Source organism: Rhodamnia argentea, chromosome 4 (genome assembly GCF_020921035.1).
Source record: "Rhodamnia argentea isolate NSW1041297 chromosome 4, ASM2092103v1, whole genome shotgun sequence".
NCBI lineage: Eukaryota > Viridiplantae > Streptophyta > Magnoliopsida > Myrtales > Myrtaceae > Rhodamnia > Rhodamnia argentea.
This window is the reverse complement of record NC_063153.1, coordinates 25,137,187-25,156,507: the sequence shown is the minus strand read 5'-3', so window position 1 is coordinate 25,156,507 and position 19,321 is coordinate 25,137,187. Positions and strand designations below refer to the sequence as shown.

The window sequence follows — 19,321 nt, the reverse complement described above, 5'->3', positions numbered from 1 at the left end:
TGGAAGAAAAATGATCGAAAGAATCGAGAAAGAAGAAGCGCGGATTAGAACGAGCAAGGATGATGGCCCAAAAGCCCTAAACTCATTATCTTAATTTCTGATGGGGAAGATCCAATTTATGGCAACCACAGAGCATACTTTAAAAAATAATGAGCTCATTGTCTTATTTTTTGATGCGGAAGATCTAATTGATGGCAACCGAAGAGCATACTCTTCAAGACAATGAACCTGGCTCTGATACCATGATAAGAAAGAAAGATTAAAAGAGAATGGTATTTGTTCTCTAATAATGGTGTGTAGAACAATATACATGAGAAGCCTTTATATAAGCTTAGAGAAATAAAGGAGCCTAGCATTCTTCCTATGTGGGACCAAAGAGAAAGAATGTTAGAACATGTTGTATAGTTTTGTAGGTTTTCCCTTACATCTCTTCTTTCTCTTTAGTCCCACATAGGAAGAATGCTAGGCTCTTTTATTCCTCTAAGCCTATATAAAGGCTTCTCATGTACATTGTTCAACACACCATTATTAGAGAACAAATACCATTCTCTTTTAATCTTTCTTTCTTATCATGGTATCGAGCCGAGGTTCATGGTCTTGAAGAGTATGCTCTACGGTTGCCATCAATTGGATCTTCCGCATCGAAAAATAAGACAATGAGCTCATTATTTTTTTAAAGTATGCTCTGCGGTTGCAATAAATTGGATCTTCCCCATCAGAAATTAAGATAATGAGTTTAGGGCTTTTGGGCCATCATCCTTGCTCGTTCTAATCCGCGCTTCTTCTTTCTCGATCCTTTCAATCATTTTTTTTTCCACCGCAATCCATATCTCTAGCTTTGCCAGTGATTTCTTTTTCTCTCGTCATGGGTGATTTTAGTGACCGTATTGACGTCAAACTCGATGGTTCAAACTATTCTCTTTGGAAACCATCGGCAATGGTAGCGCTTGTTTATCGCGACTTGTTTGAGCATGTTGAGGGACTTTGTCCTTGTCCCGGTGCTCTTCAAAGTAACTCATCCGATGAAGTTGCGAAACGTGCCGCCGAAATTCGAGCATAAAAAGTTGCTGATCGGAAGGCATGGGCGATCATTGTTGGTTCCATTGATCCCGCTCTTCGCCCACAATTTTCTAATGTTGTTGAGGCGAAAAGGTTATGGGATCGCCTTGCCGAGATGTTCACCCGGCACGGGGACATTCGAGTTTATCGGTTGGAGCAAGAAGTTTACAATGCTACGCAAGGGTCTCGCTCTATTCGAGATTTCTACAATTACATGCACTCACTTTGGAGTCAACTGGATATTCTTGCTCCTATTCTCTACCCATCATGCCCGAATTGTACTCGGTGTCCATCTACTCGGCTTCAGACTCAAGATAGGCACCGTTTACATTCTTTTCTTATGAAGCGCGGCTCTCCCTATGAAGGTGTTCGCAGCCAACTTCTTCACCGCTCTCCAAGACCATCCCTCATTGACGCTGTCAAAGAATTACAGTCCGAGAAAACTTGTCTTGGTCTTCTTTTCTCCTCGGCAGTTTCTGATTCAACCGCTATTTTGGTCGCTCCACCACGTGTTCCGCATACGCTTTTGGCCGCTCCACCACGTCCTTCGCCTACTCGTGGTCCTCGCCGCCTTTCATGTACGTATTGTCATCGTCTTGGTCATGACGAGTCTCATTGTTGGAAGAAGAGAAATGCTTCACGCCTTTCTGCATCACCACGAGTCACTACCGTATCTCCAATCTCTCAACCTATTACTCTGGTTTCTCCCTCTACGGATGACCGTATTGCTGCTCTTGAGGCCCAACTTGCCCGATTGAGTCCTTCTCTCGCCTAGTCTTTTCCCGATTTTGGTACTTCTACAACTTTCTCATCTGCTGGAAGCACCGCTGCAGCTACACCACCTTCGGGTGATATTTCTACTACTTGGATACTTGACTCGGGAGTCATTAGACATGTCTAGTTCCGCTGTTTTTCTCACTAAGCTCTCTAAGCTCAAGCAACCAAGACATTTCTTTACCGCTAATGGTTCTCCTCTACTAGCTACCCGACAGGGTATTCTTACCATCTCTGAAGATTTCAATGTCCCCGATGTGTTACATATTCGCTATTTGGCTCTCAATTTATTATCCGTTGGACAACTCATTGATGCTGGATGTACTGTAAGCTTTACAAATAGCTCTTGCTTTGTGCGGGATCGTTTGAGTGGCAAGATGATTGGCGGGGCGATGAGACGGGATGGACTTTATATTATGCAACATCTCCATCTTCCAACTTCCTCTCTTCCTCATCCCGTGTTGGCTACCCTCGATCTTGTTCGGTGGCATCAGCGTCTTGGACATATTCCGTCTTCTCGTCTCACCGTCCTTCACCAACAAGGTGCTTTGGGTCCTATTTCTTCGAGTAGTCTTCCTCCATGTTCTATCTGCCCTTTGGCCAAGCAATCCGCTAAGCCTTTTCCCGTTAGTAACTTTAGAACTAGTGCGATTTTCGATCTTGTTCATTCTGATGTTTGGGGTCCCGCCCGCCTCTCTTCCAAGAGTGGTTTCAAATATTATGTATCTTTTATTGATGATTATTCTCGTTATACATGGGTCTATCTTATGCGTCAACATAGTGATTTCTTTTCCATCTATCAGCCTTTTACTTCCATGATTTCCACACAATTTAATACAAAAATCAAAGTTTTTCGTTCAGATTCAGGGGGAGAATATCTCTCTGGTGTCTTTCGTTCCCTCTTAGCTAGTGATGGTACACTTCCTCGCTTATCTTGTCCTGGGGTTCCAACTCAAAATGGAGTTGCTTAACGCAAACACCGTCATATTCTAGAGACCACTCGATCTCTTTTACTTGGCACATCCGTTCCTACTGAGTTCCGGGCCGAGGCTCTTCTCACGGCTGTTCATCTAATTAATCGCCTACCCTCATCTGTTCTCCATCAAGACACCCCGTTTCAACGTCTCTACTCTCGACTTCCTAGCTATAATCATCTTCGAGTTTTTGGATGTACTTATTTTGTCATTCTTCCACTCACTGAACGTACAAAGCTTACCGCCCGCTCTATCCCATGTGCATTCTTGGGTTATAGCACCGAGCACAAAGGTTATCGTTGTTATGACCCAAATGCGCGACGTGTACATATTTCTCGTGATGTTACGTTTCATGAACACATCCCTTTCTTTCCGACAAATACTACACCTCATGTTTCATCTCTTGTTCCATTTATGGATTTTCCCGTTGATCCTCTACCCGACCCTTCTAGTCCCTCTTCTACATCGGATCTAGATATATTGCCACATTCTCCATCTTTACCTTGTGCTGCATCTCTTGTCGTATCCGCCCTCAACGATTACGCACAACTAGAGCCACGCCGTAATCCTCCTCGAGATCGGCGTACACCCGCCCAGTATGTTGCTGCTACTTCTTATTCTACTGAGTTTGGTTCCTTTTTAGCTACTGTTCATGTTGTACAAGAACCAAATAGTTATTGCGAGGCGATTCAGCATGTAGAATGGCGCCGGACTATATCCGAGGAACTCTCGGCTTTGGAGAGTACTGGTACTTAGGAGCTTGTGCCTCTTCCTCTAGGTCGCTCCCTCGTATCTTGCCGATGGATATATAAGATTAAGACTCGTTCTGATGGCGGTATTGAGCGTTACAAAGCTCGTGCGGTTGCTCGAGGTTTCTCGCAAGAGTATGGTATCGACTATGAGGAAACCTTTGCTCCTGTAGCAAAGATGACATCTGTTCGTGCTTTATTAGCCGTTGCTTCAATTCGCAGTTGGCTTCTCTTTTAGCTTGATGTGAAGAATGCTTTTCTTCACGGTGATCTTCAGGAAGATATCTTTATGCAACCTCCGCCTAGTCTTGCTCATACCTGCGGACGGGTTTGCCGCTTGCGACGGGCTCTTTATGGTCTCAAACAGGCCCCTCGTGCTTGGTTTGAGAAGTTCGATGATGCTATGCGATCTGCTGGTTTCACTCAAAGTGAGGCTGATCATGCTGTGTTTGTTCATACCTCTTCTTCAAGCTGCACTATTCTTCTTCTTTATGTTGATGATATGGTCATCATTGGAGATGATCGTGACCATATTGAGCATACCAAGCGGCACCTTCAGCAACATTTTGCCATGAAGGATCTAAGACCACTACGCTATTTTCTTGGGCTTGAGATTGCTCGCAGTTCACGTGGTATTCTCATTTCTCAAAAAAAATATACCACCGATATTCCGTCCAGGGCTGCTTTATCGGATTCACGTATTGCTGCTACTCCTATTGAGCTAAATCAAAAGTTTTGCCCGGATGATGGAGAACCTCTTTCTGATGTCACCCGCTATCGGACCTTGGTTGTGAGTCTTATTTATCTTATTATCTCCCGACCCGACATCGCCTATGCTGTTCATGTTGTCCGTTAGTTTGTTGCTGCTCCTCGAACAACTCATTATGCGGCTGTTCTAAGGATTCAGTGCTATCTTCGAACCACTTTATCGCGTTCCTTATTTCTACCATCTTCTTCTGCTCTCAAGTTGCGTGCCTATTCTAATGCCGATTGGGCTTCCAATGTCACCGATAGCAAATCTATCACTGGTTATTGCATTTTTCTTGGCGATTCACTTATTTCTTGGCGTTCCAAGAAACAACATATTGTCTCACGCTCCTCTACAGAGTCCGAGTATCGTGCTATGGTCGACATTACTGTTGAGATTGTTTGGCTTTGCCGCTTACTTGCTGATATGGGTATTTCACTTCTGGATCCTACTCCTTTACATTGTGACAACAAGAGTGCCATTCATATCGGTGCAAATCCAGTCTTTCATGAGCGCACCAAACATATCGAGATCGATTATCATTTGACTCGTCATCATCTCCAAGCTCGCACTATTTCACTTCCTTTTGTTGGGCCCGAGAATCAACTTGCCGATTGTTTTACGAAGGCTCTTACATCACAACAATTTAAATTTCTTCTTTCCAAACTCTCATTGTTTGATCCACCTTGAGTTTGAGGGGGGTGTTAGAACATGTTGTATTGTTTTGTAGGTTTTCCCTTACATCTCTTGTTTCTCTTTAGTCCACATAGGAAGAATGGTAGGCTCCTTTATTCCTCTAAACCTATATAAAAGCTTCTCATGTACATTGTTCAACACACCATTATTAGAGAACAAATACCATTCTCTTTTAATCTTTCTTTCTTATAAGATAGATGGAAGAATTGAGGGAGCTTCTCTTGGATGGCACCGCTATACAAGATATTACTATTTCAAGAGGTTATTTGATGAAGCTGCAAACTCTAAGTGCCTCAAATTGTGGATTACTTGCTCGACTTCCGGATTCTCTCGGAAACATCAAAACCCTCGTCTCCTTAAATGTCAAGGGATGTTGGCAACTAGAGGAGCTACCTGTAGGAGTAGGTAGAATGGAAGAATTGAGGGAGCTTCTCTTGGATGGCACTGCTATACAAGATATTCCTATTTCAAGAGGTTATTTGATGAAGCTGCAGACTCTAAGTGCCTCAAATTGTAGATTACTTGCTCGACTTTCGGATTCTATGGGCTCCCTCGTGTCTCTGCAACGCTTGTTATTATCAAGTTGTCCCTCATTGAGAGAAATCCCGCACTCGATTGGAAAGTTGGCATGGTTGATCGAGTTGAAGTTAGATTGGAGCGGGATTGTGGAATTACCCGACAGCATTTGGAACATGCAGAGCTTGAGGATCTTGGACACTCGTGGAACTCGCTTATTTGAATCTGACGCCATCAGAATACTTGCAAATATCCAAAAGTTGAGAGCTTCGGGATGCGAAAATTTGGAAGGATTACGTGGTGAACTAGTTTTGCTGAACACGGTCTCTTCTCCCCCGAACCTCGAAATTCGATCTACCCCAGAACCGCCTTCTTGCTTATTAGCTCGAGGTATCTCCCGCCCAATTCCGCCACTGCCACATTTTTCACAACTTAGCTTTCTCAAGAAACTCCCTCTTTACGATTGGCTCGAGCGTCTGCGTTGTGGAAAAGCATGAACCTTGATTTTGTAGTTTCAAAAAGTTCAAGCTATTAGTTTGGCATTCTATTTACTTTTTGTCTTGCGATGCGGTTCTCTCACGGCGTCTCGGGACTCCTCCTACCAACAACTTAGCCATGGTCTACCACACAGCGGATTCCGAACGTGTCCCGAAGAGATCAAAACCTTTTGGAATCTCGGATGGAGTACTGAATTCATCTTGCTTCTATTTTATTGTTCTTCAGTTATTACTGGATGGTTCAATCTCCAAACGAGAGTTATTCCCTGGGTGCTAATAATCCGTTATGTATGGACTGCTCTTCTCAATGCTTATTCATTGGTTTTTTTAAATCTTTATTACTTTCTCGTAGGTGAATAATTTGCCCGTAAACAATCTTCACGTCACATTCAACAACCCGAGCCACGATCAAAGTTCTTATTCTTCAGATGACTTGCCCAGAAATGTAGTCACGACCTTAAATCAAGGTTCACCTGTTAAGAGTATGGATTTCCATCCAGGGCAACAAACTTTGCTGCTCGGTTAGCACGTCTTTCTTACTCTATGAAGAATACGTTTGCTGCTTTTCTTCGATTGGATATACTTATTCCCCTTCTAGGCTATTGGTGCTCGGATGATTTCCTTTTGTTGTCCTTTTGACACTAGCTTCAGCTATTCGAAACCATGGGATCTAATTCTTCAAATTTCTGCTTCTACAATTTTTAGTCGGGACAGATATGGGTGATGTCATTGTATGGGAGGTAGGTAGCCGTGCAAGGACCGCTGTAAGAAATTTCAAGTTTTGGGATCTAGGAACATGTTCAAAGGCGCCGCAAGTATAGAAGTTCAATAACTAAATAAAATCTTGGTGTTTTGTTTTCGGCCATGTTATTATGAGTTTTGATCTTACGTAGGCACCCCCGGCCAACGATAGTAAAGCATCGATTAACCATGTAATGTGGAGTCTCGATGGAATCCCCTTTGGTATGTAGAGAATTGCAAATTGACGCAAAAACGAAGTTGCCGAGAACCGGACTTCATTGCAATATTTTCAGGAAGAAGTGTTCGTATGTTGATGTTACTGATGATTTGTGGTGTTCTCTTTAGGTGTTGCGTATTCCAAACACATAGTGCACATATACTTATACCTTGGTGGTGATGACATAAGGAACCACCATGAGGTTTGTTCTGCATACGATTGCCATCTAAATGTGAGTTTTAACTTAATTTTGACTCTAAGCTAATGTCCGATACTGATTGAGGCTCATGTTGGAAGTGTTAATGATCTTGCCTTTTCATATCCAAACACGCGGTTATGTGTTGTTACCTGTGGAGAGGGCAATTCGATCAAGGTATTTCTGATTGTTTTCCCCAGTGTTATAGTGTTATGCTGTTTGATTCCTTTTACCCAAGCTAGTAGTTGTGCGGGTATGGGATGCGGTGACCGGGGCTCAACAATACAACTTTGAGGGTCATAAAGCACCCGTGTATTCCATATGTCCACACCGAGAAAGAAAATTATAAGGTACCTGGTTTTTACGAGTACTAATAAGGACACACTTGATTCCTGTTTGCTAAAACTCGGTTAGGTGAAAAGTTTTGGTTCACTTTGTATGAGAAGTGTGAATCAGTAGTTTTTGTGGACCATGTTCATTCCAAGGGCTTTAACCTTTCATGGTTGTGTGCACTCTATCCCAAAGACATTATATGATAACCCAGCATCCTAGGATGATATTTGATCATAACTAGAGTTGTAAATGGATGTGCTCTTAGGAATCTTTATTCGGATCCCTGGTTCTCCTGTCTGAAGAAGCCATCTATCTGGGCATGCCATTGAAATCGATCATACATTTTTTTTTCCATGTAGTTATTGTTCTCAACAGCAATGGATGGAAATATTAAGGGTTGGATTTATGACTTTCCGGGTTCAATAGTTGACTATGATGCCCCGAGTCACTCTTCTACCATGATGGCATACGGTCCTGATGGAACAAGGTGCGGATCGACACGAGTCAAGATTGATTTCATATTGGGTCCTTTTTTTAAATTTGAAATGACCTATTTTAGCTATTTTATTTTGCTATAGGTTGTTCTCATTTGGGACCAATAAAGAAGGTGAGTCATACTTGGTTGAATGGAATCAACTTGGGGGGGCTGTCAAGCGTACGTATCATGGACTTGGAAAGAGACCTGGTGGGGTTGTGCGGTTTGATACCACCAAAAACAGATTTTTGGCTGCTGGTGAGGAGTTCATGGTCAAATTTTGGGATATGGACAATGAAGATATCTTGACTATTACCGATGCTTTGGGTGGATTGCCGGTAATTCATTGTTGTTGATCCGTTACGACCGAACTAACCAAAACTTTCTATAAATTACCTCATTCTTTTGAGTTTGCAGGCTTCACCTTGTATTAGATTTAACAAGGAAGGAGTTCTGTTGGCGGTCTCAACAAGCGACAGTAGTATCAAGATTTTAGCAAATGCTTGTCGCGACCTAAAAAAAATAAACGGGTTAAATTTCGGGCTAATGGATTATCAGGTTAATTAATTAACTAACCTAACTCGGACTCTCCCAAGTCCATACCAAATCGCAACTTAAGGTTCAAATAATTAACATGCAATGTGATTTGAATTTGGAGTCGCCACTAATCATTTTCGGTAGGTTGATTAGAAACCTAAATAAAATAGCGGGAGAAAACTATCTTATTTCCGCGAACCGGAGATTTTGAATTCGGGGATTTGGTTACGTCAGATTTCTCTAACGCCCTTTCGGTACCATTTTCATGAAAAATATTTGATTTGGCAATTTTGATGGATTTTACTCGAAATTCAAAGATGCAATTTTTTGGTTTTTTCTTCTTTTTTATGGGGATGTAAAACATTGAACTTTGTACGATATACACCATGGGTGATTTAGAAAGAAAGAAAATGCAGCCAATCACGAGTATTTATAAAAATAAATTAACATGTAATAATGCTAAAATTTGAAACACGTGGCATGTCTAAAATAAACAAACAAATATTCAAACCAAACGATTACATTTTTGTAGATCGAGATGGAAAGGATTACCTTCTATTACACAAAATCTTACTCACATACACGTTATAGTTCCCTTCAAGATCTCGAGAGTGGAAGAACGCGGCTGTCGTCGAAAATGGCAAGCAATGGCCTTGTTGGGTTGCGAGGGGCGAAATATGTGTCGGGACTCGTCGAAGATGATGCTCGACTAAAACACTTTTTCTTCACTCTCGAATTTTCTCTTCTGATTTTTCTCAAGAACTCTCTTTTTCCTCTCTAAAAATTCCTCTCAAAAACTCTCTCAAAACTCTCTCAATTCTCTTCCACTCTTCCTAAAAAAACTCTCTCAATTCTCTTCTACTCTCTCTCTCAATTCTCTTCCACTTCCCCCTTCTAAAACTCTTCTCAAGAGCTCTCTCTTTTATAGGCAAAGTTCTTCATCCTTCATTCTTCACCTTCATTTCTTCACCTTCCATCTTCATCTTCTCTTCTTCATCTTCATTTCTTCACCTTCCATTTTCATCTTCCCTTCTTCATCTTCATTTCTTCACCTTCCATTTTCATCTTCCCTTCATTATCTTCCCTTCATCATCTTCCCTTCTTCATCTTCTTTTCATTATCTTCCCTTCATCATCTTCCCTTCTTCATCTTCTTTTGGTATTCGCAATACGATCCACGAAGTTCCAAGTATTTGCAATACAGTCCCCCGAAATTTTAAGTATTTGCAATACAGTCCTTGAAGTTTCAAATCTTCTCGGTGTATTTTTCCATCCCGTGCCTAGTCTAGACGCATGCTAAATTAAGTGTTCTACTTGCCCGATTATATGCCAATGCAATGTACGCTAAAAATAAATATGTGAGATGATTTTTTTATAATTTTTATGCAAAAAATAGATTAATCAAAATTTAGGCGTCAACAGCTGCCCCTCTTTGAGTGGAGGCTCGTAGAGGTTCCGCTCAAAGACAAAATTGAATCCTAAATTTTGATAGTGCAAATTATGGATGAACTTTTTTGGCGGGAGTTTTAATCCCATTTTTTTTTAATGTAATGAAGTGATGCATGATATGCAAGACCGTAAATAACATGTGTCATAATTTCCCTTTTTCATGTTAGAGAAACCTGCACATGGATCGCATACAAGAATACCTGTTTTACCAAATTTCTCGTAAGCTAATGGTTCTCTTAATTTCCAAGTTTCTTTTTGCGGATGCAAGGATTTTAAGGTATTTGGCCTATCTGTTATCGGAGACTTCTCCCTAATGCAAGACAGCGCAAGATATGTGTGTCGTTTGAGATCACAAGAGCTACGTCGTTGTGAGTCGAAAGAAGTGGGATCAAGTTCACAAGAGCTACGTCGTTGTGAGTTGATTAAATGTCGAAATCGCCAGTGCATATGTCTTCACGATTCGATAAAGGGGAACCAAAATCATAAGAGCTACGTCGTTATGGTTTGGCTTATGTCTTCATGATTTGATAAAGGAGCCGAAAATCATAAGAGCTATGTCATTATGAGCCGACTAAAGGTCAAGATCACCGGTGCATACGTCTTCGTGATACGATCCGAAATCATAAGAGCTACGTCGTTATGATTTGAAGAGATGTCAAGATCGCCGAGTGCATATGTCTTCACGTCCCGAGATTGAAACCATAAGAGCTACGTCGTTATGATTTGATAAGATGTCAAGATCGCCGGTGCATATGTCTTCACGTCTCCGAGATTGAAACCATAAGAGCTACGTCGTTATGATTTGATAAGATGTCAAGATCGCCGGTGCATATGTCTTCACGTCTCGAGATTGAAACCATAAGAGCTACGTCGTTATGATTTGATAAGATGTCAAGATCGCCGGTGCATATGTCTACACGACTTGACGGAAGAGGCATATTGCCCGAATTGAACAATATTTGATAGGAGCACCATCGAATGGAATCGATAAGTACAAAAGGGGCATATTGCACGAATTGAATCATAACAACTATCATGAGAAGAGTTGTTAATTTGAAAAGGGGTTCGAAAAACTTACCCGGGTTCTCCAAACGATTAATCAAGGAACGAAACAGATTGTTCGTATCGTGCACGGTAGGCATTTGCCAAAGCAAAACTTGCTCATTCAATAATCCTTGGATGAATTTCGAGACCTTGGGAGGGAACTCGAACATCGGGAATGTATTACCTATCATAGAATGTTAGAGGTAACACACACAAACATATTCAACAATGAGTATAATGCAATCACTCATACTATGGTTCATGCATAACCATTCTGTCAAGTTTGCATTACCAATTTTGTCCAGGGAGGTTCTCACATTACGAATACCTCGAATGTGAGCTGAATGGGGGACTTCAATCCGAAAGGGCTTTCTCTCACTCTCGAGAAAAGCTATTTATCCTGTCTGCGCAGGATTCAAGAGAAATCACTCAATCTTTCCATCATCGCATTCGATAAGGATCCAAGTAATCTCGCAATTGATACGACCGAGCCGATCCGGAGGTCTTGATTAGGACCGTAATGAGGGCTAGGTCAAAGGTTTACAAAGGGGACTCTAGTTGAGTCAAAGTGCTTGAAATGAATTTCTTCATCATTTGCTCCGGATTTACAAGTCAAGAATCCTGCAAAAAATGAGAGAGAAATAATCTTGCTCGAACTTCTTCGAGTGATGCTTAAAATCATTTAACTCTACGTTAACTCAAGTGCCCTAATCGAAGAGACTTTGGAGGGTTATAACGTAGGCTAGGATTGGGGACCGAGGAACGAAAAGGCTCGTTTTGGCTCGAAATTAAATGAGAAGGGGCTTGACGTTGGTGATCATCGTCGACTAGTCACCGATCTTGGTCTTCCGGAAATGTCTTCGAAAAGAATACCATCATTGAATGAGGGATGGTAGTTTTCTACTGAAAATTGCACTTTGCAAACTGATTTATTGGGGAGTCTTCTTCACAACAAGTGTCATCAAGGATTTGCAAGAGACACAATGCAAACATGTACATGGAATTTACAACTTAACATGCAAAAATGTACATTCAAAATTCAGAAGTACTTTACAAATGAATGTGCATTGGCCTTACTTTTAGCGTGGCACTTTGCTTTTCCTATGCTTGAAATTTTCATATGAGATCGGCCTTTGCTTTTCTTACTCCCGACTCTCATTTTTCTTTTTTCCTTCTTTTTTTCGAGAAGAGATTTCTTTTCCTTTTTCTTTGAGAGTTCTTCGACATCTCTTTATTTTGCTTTTTTTTTTTTTTTTTTCGAGAGCGGGCCCTTTTCCTTTAAGCTGAGTTTGCCTCTCCTTTTTTTTTACAATTCCATGATTTTGAACCAGGAATTACAACAAACATAAACATTTACAAAGAAAAATTATGTAAACATAAAAAATCTAGCATACAAGAAATGAGTCTATTCGGGAATTCTCTGTTGACCCGACCATCTCCAATTCTAATCCTTGGGAAAATGCTATCTTCGTCTTTGGAATGAGCAAATGATCACCAACGGGGGTTTAAGAAATGAATTTGCGGGCCCAAGTGGGCTATGCAAAGAATGAAGTGTATAGGATAGAGAAATGAATGCTCTTCATCATCCTAAGGCACTTGAATTAAAATTCGAGTATAAATGCAAAGAAACACCCGAAGATTAATGTTAGTCCGAGCAAGAAAATTTCTAACCATTTACCTCGTGTTGCTGCTGGAATTAACTCTTACGGACCCCGATGTGGGGTGGTTCTTGACAGGGGTAAAGAAATGAAATCACCGCTCAAAAGGGGTAATCAATGGATCACCCGTAGTGTTTGGGATAAAGAACTGAATGCCTCTGTCATTTCGGCTATCGTACCTTTTGCGAGAAAACCTTTTACCTTGTGAAATGCGGAACTTAGCCACCGTTCAACTCTCCTGAAAAAAATGGGACGTGTTTGGGAAAAAATTGCCTTTCATCATCCCGCTCTGCCCCATTCCGTACATTCGATGTATCTTATGTAGTTCATGTTCCTTATTCAGAGTTGGTAAATTAAACATGAGGAACAATCATGCGCAAACTATGCAATGTATGAGTGTTTTTGAGCATATAAAATGCAAGCAACTTTTTATCTTGGTGGACAGAATTCGCAAGCACATAAGAAACTTCTTAGGGGCATGGATTGGGAGTTGCCCTCGCTCATGCAAATGAGTTGCAAAACTTCATTATCCGGTTCGAGACATGAGATTGTCAAAGGCTCCAGGAATTTCTTATTTCATTAATTTTTCAGGGAGAATGGATACTTCCCTATCTGGAAAGGCGGTGACCCCTGTAAAAATCAAAAGGGAAAGCGTCAATGTACGTTCTCATGTTCTAAACGAGTTGAAACGATACCGCTTTACCCTTGTACGAATTTCTTGTGAACTTTGAATTGAAAAGATCAACTCATCTGGATCGGATTGCATGTCCGGGATGTTATCCCTCCGGTTTTGTAACCATCTCGGCTGAGCTTCAATCGGCATTGAACTGCGAAGCAAAAAGGTTTTTATTAGTCTTTGTACATTGATGCCAAATCCCGGGATCGAACCCGGGACGCCTCGGACCACTGTCATTCCCCCAACCACTAGGCTGTGGTGATGTCGGCGTCCACGGTTGGTTCGCTTTTTGCTATATTGTTCTCAAAACAGTTGGCAATCCCCGGTCGAGAATAAAAAAAAAAGCATAATTTAGAGTTTGAAATGACCGAGAGCCAATTGGGACGATACGGAGTTACCCATCTTTGAGCCCGCTTGGCCTTTTACTCGTATTCTCCCAAGTAAGGCTATTCGGAATCTCTCTTTACGGGCGTTCAGGGGCGTCGTCCACAAATTGATTTGCTACGGGCCTAGCTTAACAAGGAACTCACGCATTTGATAAGGGATGAGAAAATTCGCCCTTTAACTCTAGGCAAATTCTAGACAGCTAGAAAGTAAAAAAATATCCCACGCAGGGGAACTATACATGGAATCAAAGAAGTATTCATGCGAGATTGGTTCCACCTCTCTTGCTGGCCATTCCAATGATCGACTGATTTTGTCTTGGATTATACACCAACGATCGTTGTTCAAGGATCCATAATCACTTGCTTCGGATCACAACTCTGGAGGTCCTTCAGCTCCGAACCGGGCGATCAATGTGGTGAGCTCATCATCAAAGTAATCTTCTGATTGATACTCGAATTGGGTAGTGTTACTTGCTAACACTAGCGACGGATTTCCCACTTTGTTTTCACCGTGAGCGATCTGACCCCTTGAGCTTGAACTTCCGCCGTTGCTCGGAAACTTGTAGGGATGATCAACCGGTCTGCTGCTAGAACCACCGGCGGAAGGTTGGTATGACATGTATTCTTGATTGGGAAGTGGCCGAGTACCTTTTGCTCGGTAGATTTTCCCGGTATTGATCTTCCAATCAACTTTGGTCTTGTCGTGTTGGTCCCAACCTGCATCGTGCTTCCTCGCCTTATCTCTAACCCTTTGAAGGTGATTCGTGACACTTTGCATGGTGAGTCCGTCTATATTCATTATTCGTGTACTGACCATTGGTCGTCTTTGAATTGATTCCTAGGTTTGTCGAACCGCCTCAATGAATATAGAATGAAGCTTGGCGGACCAAAGGGGCCTTTTCTTTTGGACAAAATCGTCGTCATCGGCTTGGTCGTAGTTTTTTTGTTCGAGTAATTGCTTCCTTACAGCATGCTGCCAAATGTTTTGGAGCATTCGAACGCAGACCGGCTTCAGTAGGGACGTCTCGAGCACCATGCAATGTGGCCCTCGTTATGAACTGGCGATCATTACTTGCCGATACTACGATGACCCGTATGTCTAACTCGGAATCAATGATCTTTAAGAGACTGAAACCGTCCATATTGATCCCTACCACGGGCGTGACGATGATGTCAAACTCTTCTTTGTACTTGCCTCGGCACTTCTAAGGCATCCGTTGCCTTCGCATAAGCAAAAACCCCGTACATGCAACTTCTCGAAGCATAGCAACGAGGATTGAGAGGGAAACGGGGTTGCCATCAATGGCCATGACTCGCGAGATCCTCGGGATAGGAAGGTTCCCATACTTCCGCTTGGAATGAACGTATTTTTCTTTTAAAACCTTCCATATGTAGACCGAAAATGGTCAGTTTCGACTAGAGAATGAGCTTTAGATGTTCTTGGACTTGCAAAAACAAATTGCCCGAAAATCACAAAAGCGATGATGGCCTTTCGTGACGGATTCGAAGGTCGCTAGGTGTATGGAGACTTCAAGTTCTTTATAAACTTCCTCTCTCTTTTTTTATTAGTCTTGCGAGACGGGTTTTCACTTTCTCTACGAAAGAGGACAGCTTTTTCTCTCCTTTTCGGTCTTAGTGCCTTGGATCCGTTTCGTAATAACTCTCATCTCTCACTCCATCTATCATCTTCTTCCTTTTCGATATGGAGGAGCCCTCAAATCTTTTCACTTTCTCTACAAACGAGGCGATTACTTCCCTCCTCAAATCTTTTCGCTCCCTCCTACGAGCGAGGCAATTATTTCCCTCCTCAAATCTTTTTGCATCTACCTATGTGAAGGCTTTTAATGCTTTTTCTTTCGGCGTTCAGTCAAATCTGACAAAGAATTCACGCATTTAAGCATGACGATATTTGCGGATAGTATGCTTTCTTTGCCCCTTGATTATCTCTAGGCGTAAAAGGAAGAATGTCTCACATGGGGACTTTGTAACAAACAGTACATTCATTCACGCATGTCTCTACTTCTCTTGAGAATTCATAAGGGCTAGCTAGTAATGCTCAAAAGAGTGATATTTTGAAAGCCCATAATAAAAACTCAAGCTTCATGTAGGCTACTGATTCGGAGTTTCATCGGTGTTGAATTGGCCGATCGTGACATCGTGGAAACTCCAATTGTAGTGATGCATGTTACTTCCCTCGAAGGGCATCGGTTACGCCTCCGCAAGGCCGACATTCAGGGATGTATCCCCAACGAAATCCGATTGTGCGAGAACTTGCTCGGGAGGATGAATCGATAAATGAGCATTTTCAATGCTCAGATGTGGCTCATCAAGGAACATGCCACCAAAGGTGATGGGGTTCTTTGCGAGACATGGCAAATAGCGATGTTAAGAGCATCCCTATACCTCTTGATCTCTCGCTCGAAGCTCTTCATTTTCTTCCTTTAGAGACGCAAGTTCATGACTTTCACTTCGAACCTTCACTCGGGCTCGCTTGTTTTGAAACCAAAACCTGACCTTCAAGGGCTCCATTCCTAGCTTCCGGCTCAACTCATTTTTTCGTTTCCCGTTCACGTAAGGGCACTCCTTAAAAGGCAGCTTCGAGCTCTTTGATTTGATGTTTTCTTTTACGGGGGTTGACTACGGCTGCTGCTGCTGCTATTGTTGTTCTTGTTATCGAGATCTTGAACTTCACCGCCAAGGGAGTTGGGTTTTACGGCTTCTGCGGCTGGATCGGCCTCGAAATTCAGCGAGTTCATTCTCGGGGATGTCTAGGTTGGTTGCCTCCGGTAAGTGCTTTGGTAGCCTCCAAACATGTTGGATTGAAATACTTCTTCTTGCCTTTTTGTTCACTCTACTCTCCGCCGTATGCTTACTCTCTCCAAATTCTTCGAGTAAACATGCATGTTCCGAGCCTCCTTTTTAACTTGGATGAAAACCACTAAGCCGGTGCTTCTCCCAAGATTTCGTGTTTCCCGCTCTGTCTTCTTCATTTCCTTCTAACATGGTGGGACCCTCAAATCTTTTAACGGTATGCTTGTCCCTCTTTTAATATGGCGGAACCTTTAAGTCATTTCGCAACTTTTCGAATTTCGTGAGCCTCGAGATGGTAGATCCGTGATTCACGGACGAAACGTCTGTAGTTTTACCCGGATAATTAACTCGGCCCCCACAATAATTATTGCTATGACTTTTCTGCCCTTTAAATTAGGATTTAACGCCGAGACGATTATCGCTTCCATATCCTCATCTCCAACCTTCTAAGCACTCTTTCGCATCCACTCTTTTTCAGCAACTTCAGCAACAATGGCCTCCCTCCCCGCACGCATCTTCTCGGCTGAAGTTTTGGCCAAATGGGAGAAACTTTATAATCTCTTAGGCCAGGGCTACTCTTATATAGCCAACCATCCGGAGGTCGAAACCGAAATCCGTCTCATGTTTACGGATATGGACACCGTTTCTATTCAAGGTACCAAGTTAGAAGAGGAATATAGGATCTTCCCTACCCTCTTCACTAACTTCCTGGAGGCTTACAATCATGCTTATCAAGATGTTACTTTGGCCTATCTTGTGAGGGCACGCTATCGGGATCGGTCGGATAACTTGATGTTGGCCGATCTTGTAGGCGACAATTATAAGAAGGCCCTTGACTACGGTAATGATCAAGTCTCACTGTCTGATTCGTGAGAGGGGAACTTGGTGGAACGTTTGGCCATGTCTCGGACCATCTTTGAGCGTGATCCGCTCAATATTGTTTTGAAATTCCAATGCACATGGCTGGAAGAAAGGATGGACGATCGACCCTGGATATAGCCCGCGGGAGAATGCTGATCCATGACTTGGAATTTGCTTGTCGAGTATCACGAGGACAAGGTAGCCGAGCTTAAAGAGAAATGTGAGCTCCTCCTCTTTAAGTGGCGGATCTTGATTCTCGAAGCGATCGGTGTAGGCGGAGCATCAATTGTATGGAGGACCGGTTAAGCTCCTTTGTGATGCTCATTAGGGCTCGGTTTGGCTTTACGTTCCCACCCCGATGATCTATTTGTAAGGCTTTCTGATGGATGAAACGAATGCAAGTTTTTACCGATTTCATCTTGGTCGTCATATTTTTTCGCAAGATAACCCCTTTTACTACTGTGAATATGTAAATCTCACGCTACGATGGCCGATTCAATTGGGCCGAGAGACCCCCCCATTCGAAACGATCTCTCGGCAAAAATTGGTAGCGATGAAACAAACGAATGCCCAAATGTGAACAACTTGTGAATCAGTATTAATATTATAACTCGATTATGAAAACATCAGAGTAAATCAAGTATAATATTTCTTTACAGAGTCAGAATTCACTGGGTTGGTAAATACACGACCATCCATCTCGGCCAGAATCAAAGTACCACTAGGGAGCACCTTCTTTACTATATATGGACTATCATAGTTTGGAGCAAACTTCCCTTCCGGGAGTGGGACTATTGGCAACAATTTTCGCAAGACCGGGTCATTGATCCGAAAATATCGAGGCCGAACTTTTTTGTTAAATGAATTAGCAACCCTCTGCTGATAACACCGGCCATGACATATAGCCTTAATTCTCTTTTCATCGATCGGATTCAATTGGCTTGCCCTCTGCTGGATCCATTCGGCTTCCGTCAAGATAGCTTGAGACGGTATACGTAAGGAAGGAATTTCCACTTCAACTGGTAGAACAGCCTCCATTCCATATACAAGAGAATACGGGGTTGCCCCCGTAGATGTCCGGATCGAGGTCCGATACGCCATAAGTGCAAATGGCAACCTCTCATGCCAATCGCGATAATTCTCGGCCGTCTTCGCTAAGATTTTCTTAATATTCTTATTGGCGGCTTCTACTGCTCCATTCATCCGAGGACGATATGGGGAAGAGTTCGGATGCTTGATCTTGAATTCCTTGAACAATTCGTCCATTAGCTTGTTGTTCAAATTTGAGCCATTGTCGGTGATTATGGCTTCAGGTGAACCATATCGAGCGATGATATCTCGACGGATAAATTTCACGATATTTCGTGCTGTGACCGCTAAATAAGATGCGGCTTCGATTCATTTAGAGAAATAGTCAATTGCTACCAAGATGAATCGATGCCCATTGGATGCTTTAGGATTGATAGGGCTGATAACATCAATGTCCCACATAGAAAACGGCCATGGTTCGGATAAGCGATGCAACTCGTTCGGAGAGACATTAATCTTGTCACCATGAATCTGACATTTGTGACAACTCCGGACATGCTGAACCGGGTTGGAAGTTCCATCATACTTTTCGAAGTCGGGCATCTTGAACTTTTACGGCACAATGATCTTTGAAAAGACAGACAGGTCGACCCGGGGTATGTTGTGAGTCCCCTCGACCTCTCGGATCCTCTGTTCCATTTGGGCCAATAGCTTGGCCGTATCACCATTCAATCCGGGGGCCACGGGGCTGGCTTGAGGGATTGGGACTACGGGCGGCGTGCTCGAGCTCACGCCCGTGATGATCACATCCTCTACCGGCATTGTCGGATAGGGAGTAGCTTCCCGGGCTTTACCGAAATTGTCTGTAGGAGGAACTAGAGCGGGAAGCGGCGGGA

The 19,321-nt window shown here is 42.6% G+C and overlaps 3 protein-coding genes across 4 annotated transcripts in view; all 3 read left to right on the top strand.

Annotated features, from left to right (window-relative positions):
* LOC115733026 (disease resistance protein L6-like) overlaps nt 1–19,321 on the top strand; it is a 154,133-nt gene that overhangs the window by 51,422 nt on the left and 83,390 nt on the right. The gene's annotated exons all lie outside the window — the stretch shown is intronic.
* Nucleotides 1–19,321, top strand: part of LOC115731453 (topless-related protein 4-like) — a 103,397-nt gene that overhangs the window by 61,233 nt on the left and 22,843 nt on the right. The window contains exons 7-8 of the mRNA XM_048278101.1: nt 8,079–8,313; nt 8,393–8,483. Of these exons, the coding sequence (XP_048134058.1) occupies nt 8,079–8,313; nt 8,393–8,483 (326 nt within the window). The remainder of the gene's footprint in view (nt 1–8,078; nt 8,314–8,392; nt 8,484–19,321) is intronic.
* Nucleotides 7,435–19,321, top strand: part of LOC125314550 (protein TPR3-like) — a 44,318-nt gene continuing 32,431 nt past the window's right edge. Inside the window, exon 1 of the mRNA XM_048277087.1 lies at nt 7,435–7,517. The gene's annotated coding sequence lies outside the window, so the exon portion shown is untranslated. The remainder of the gene's footprint in view (nt 7,518–19,321) is intronic.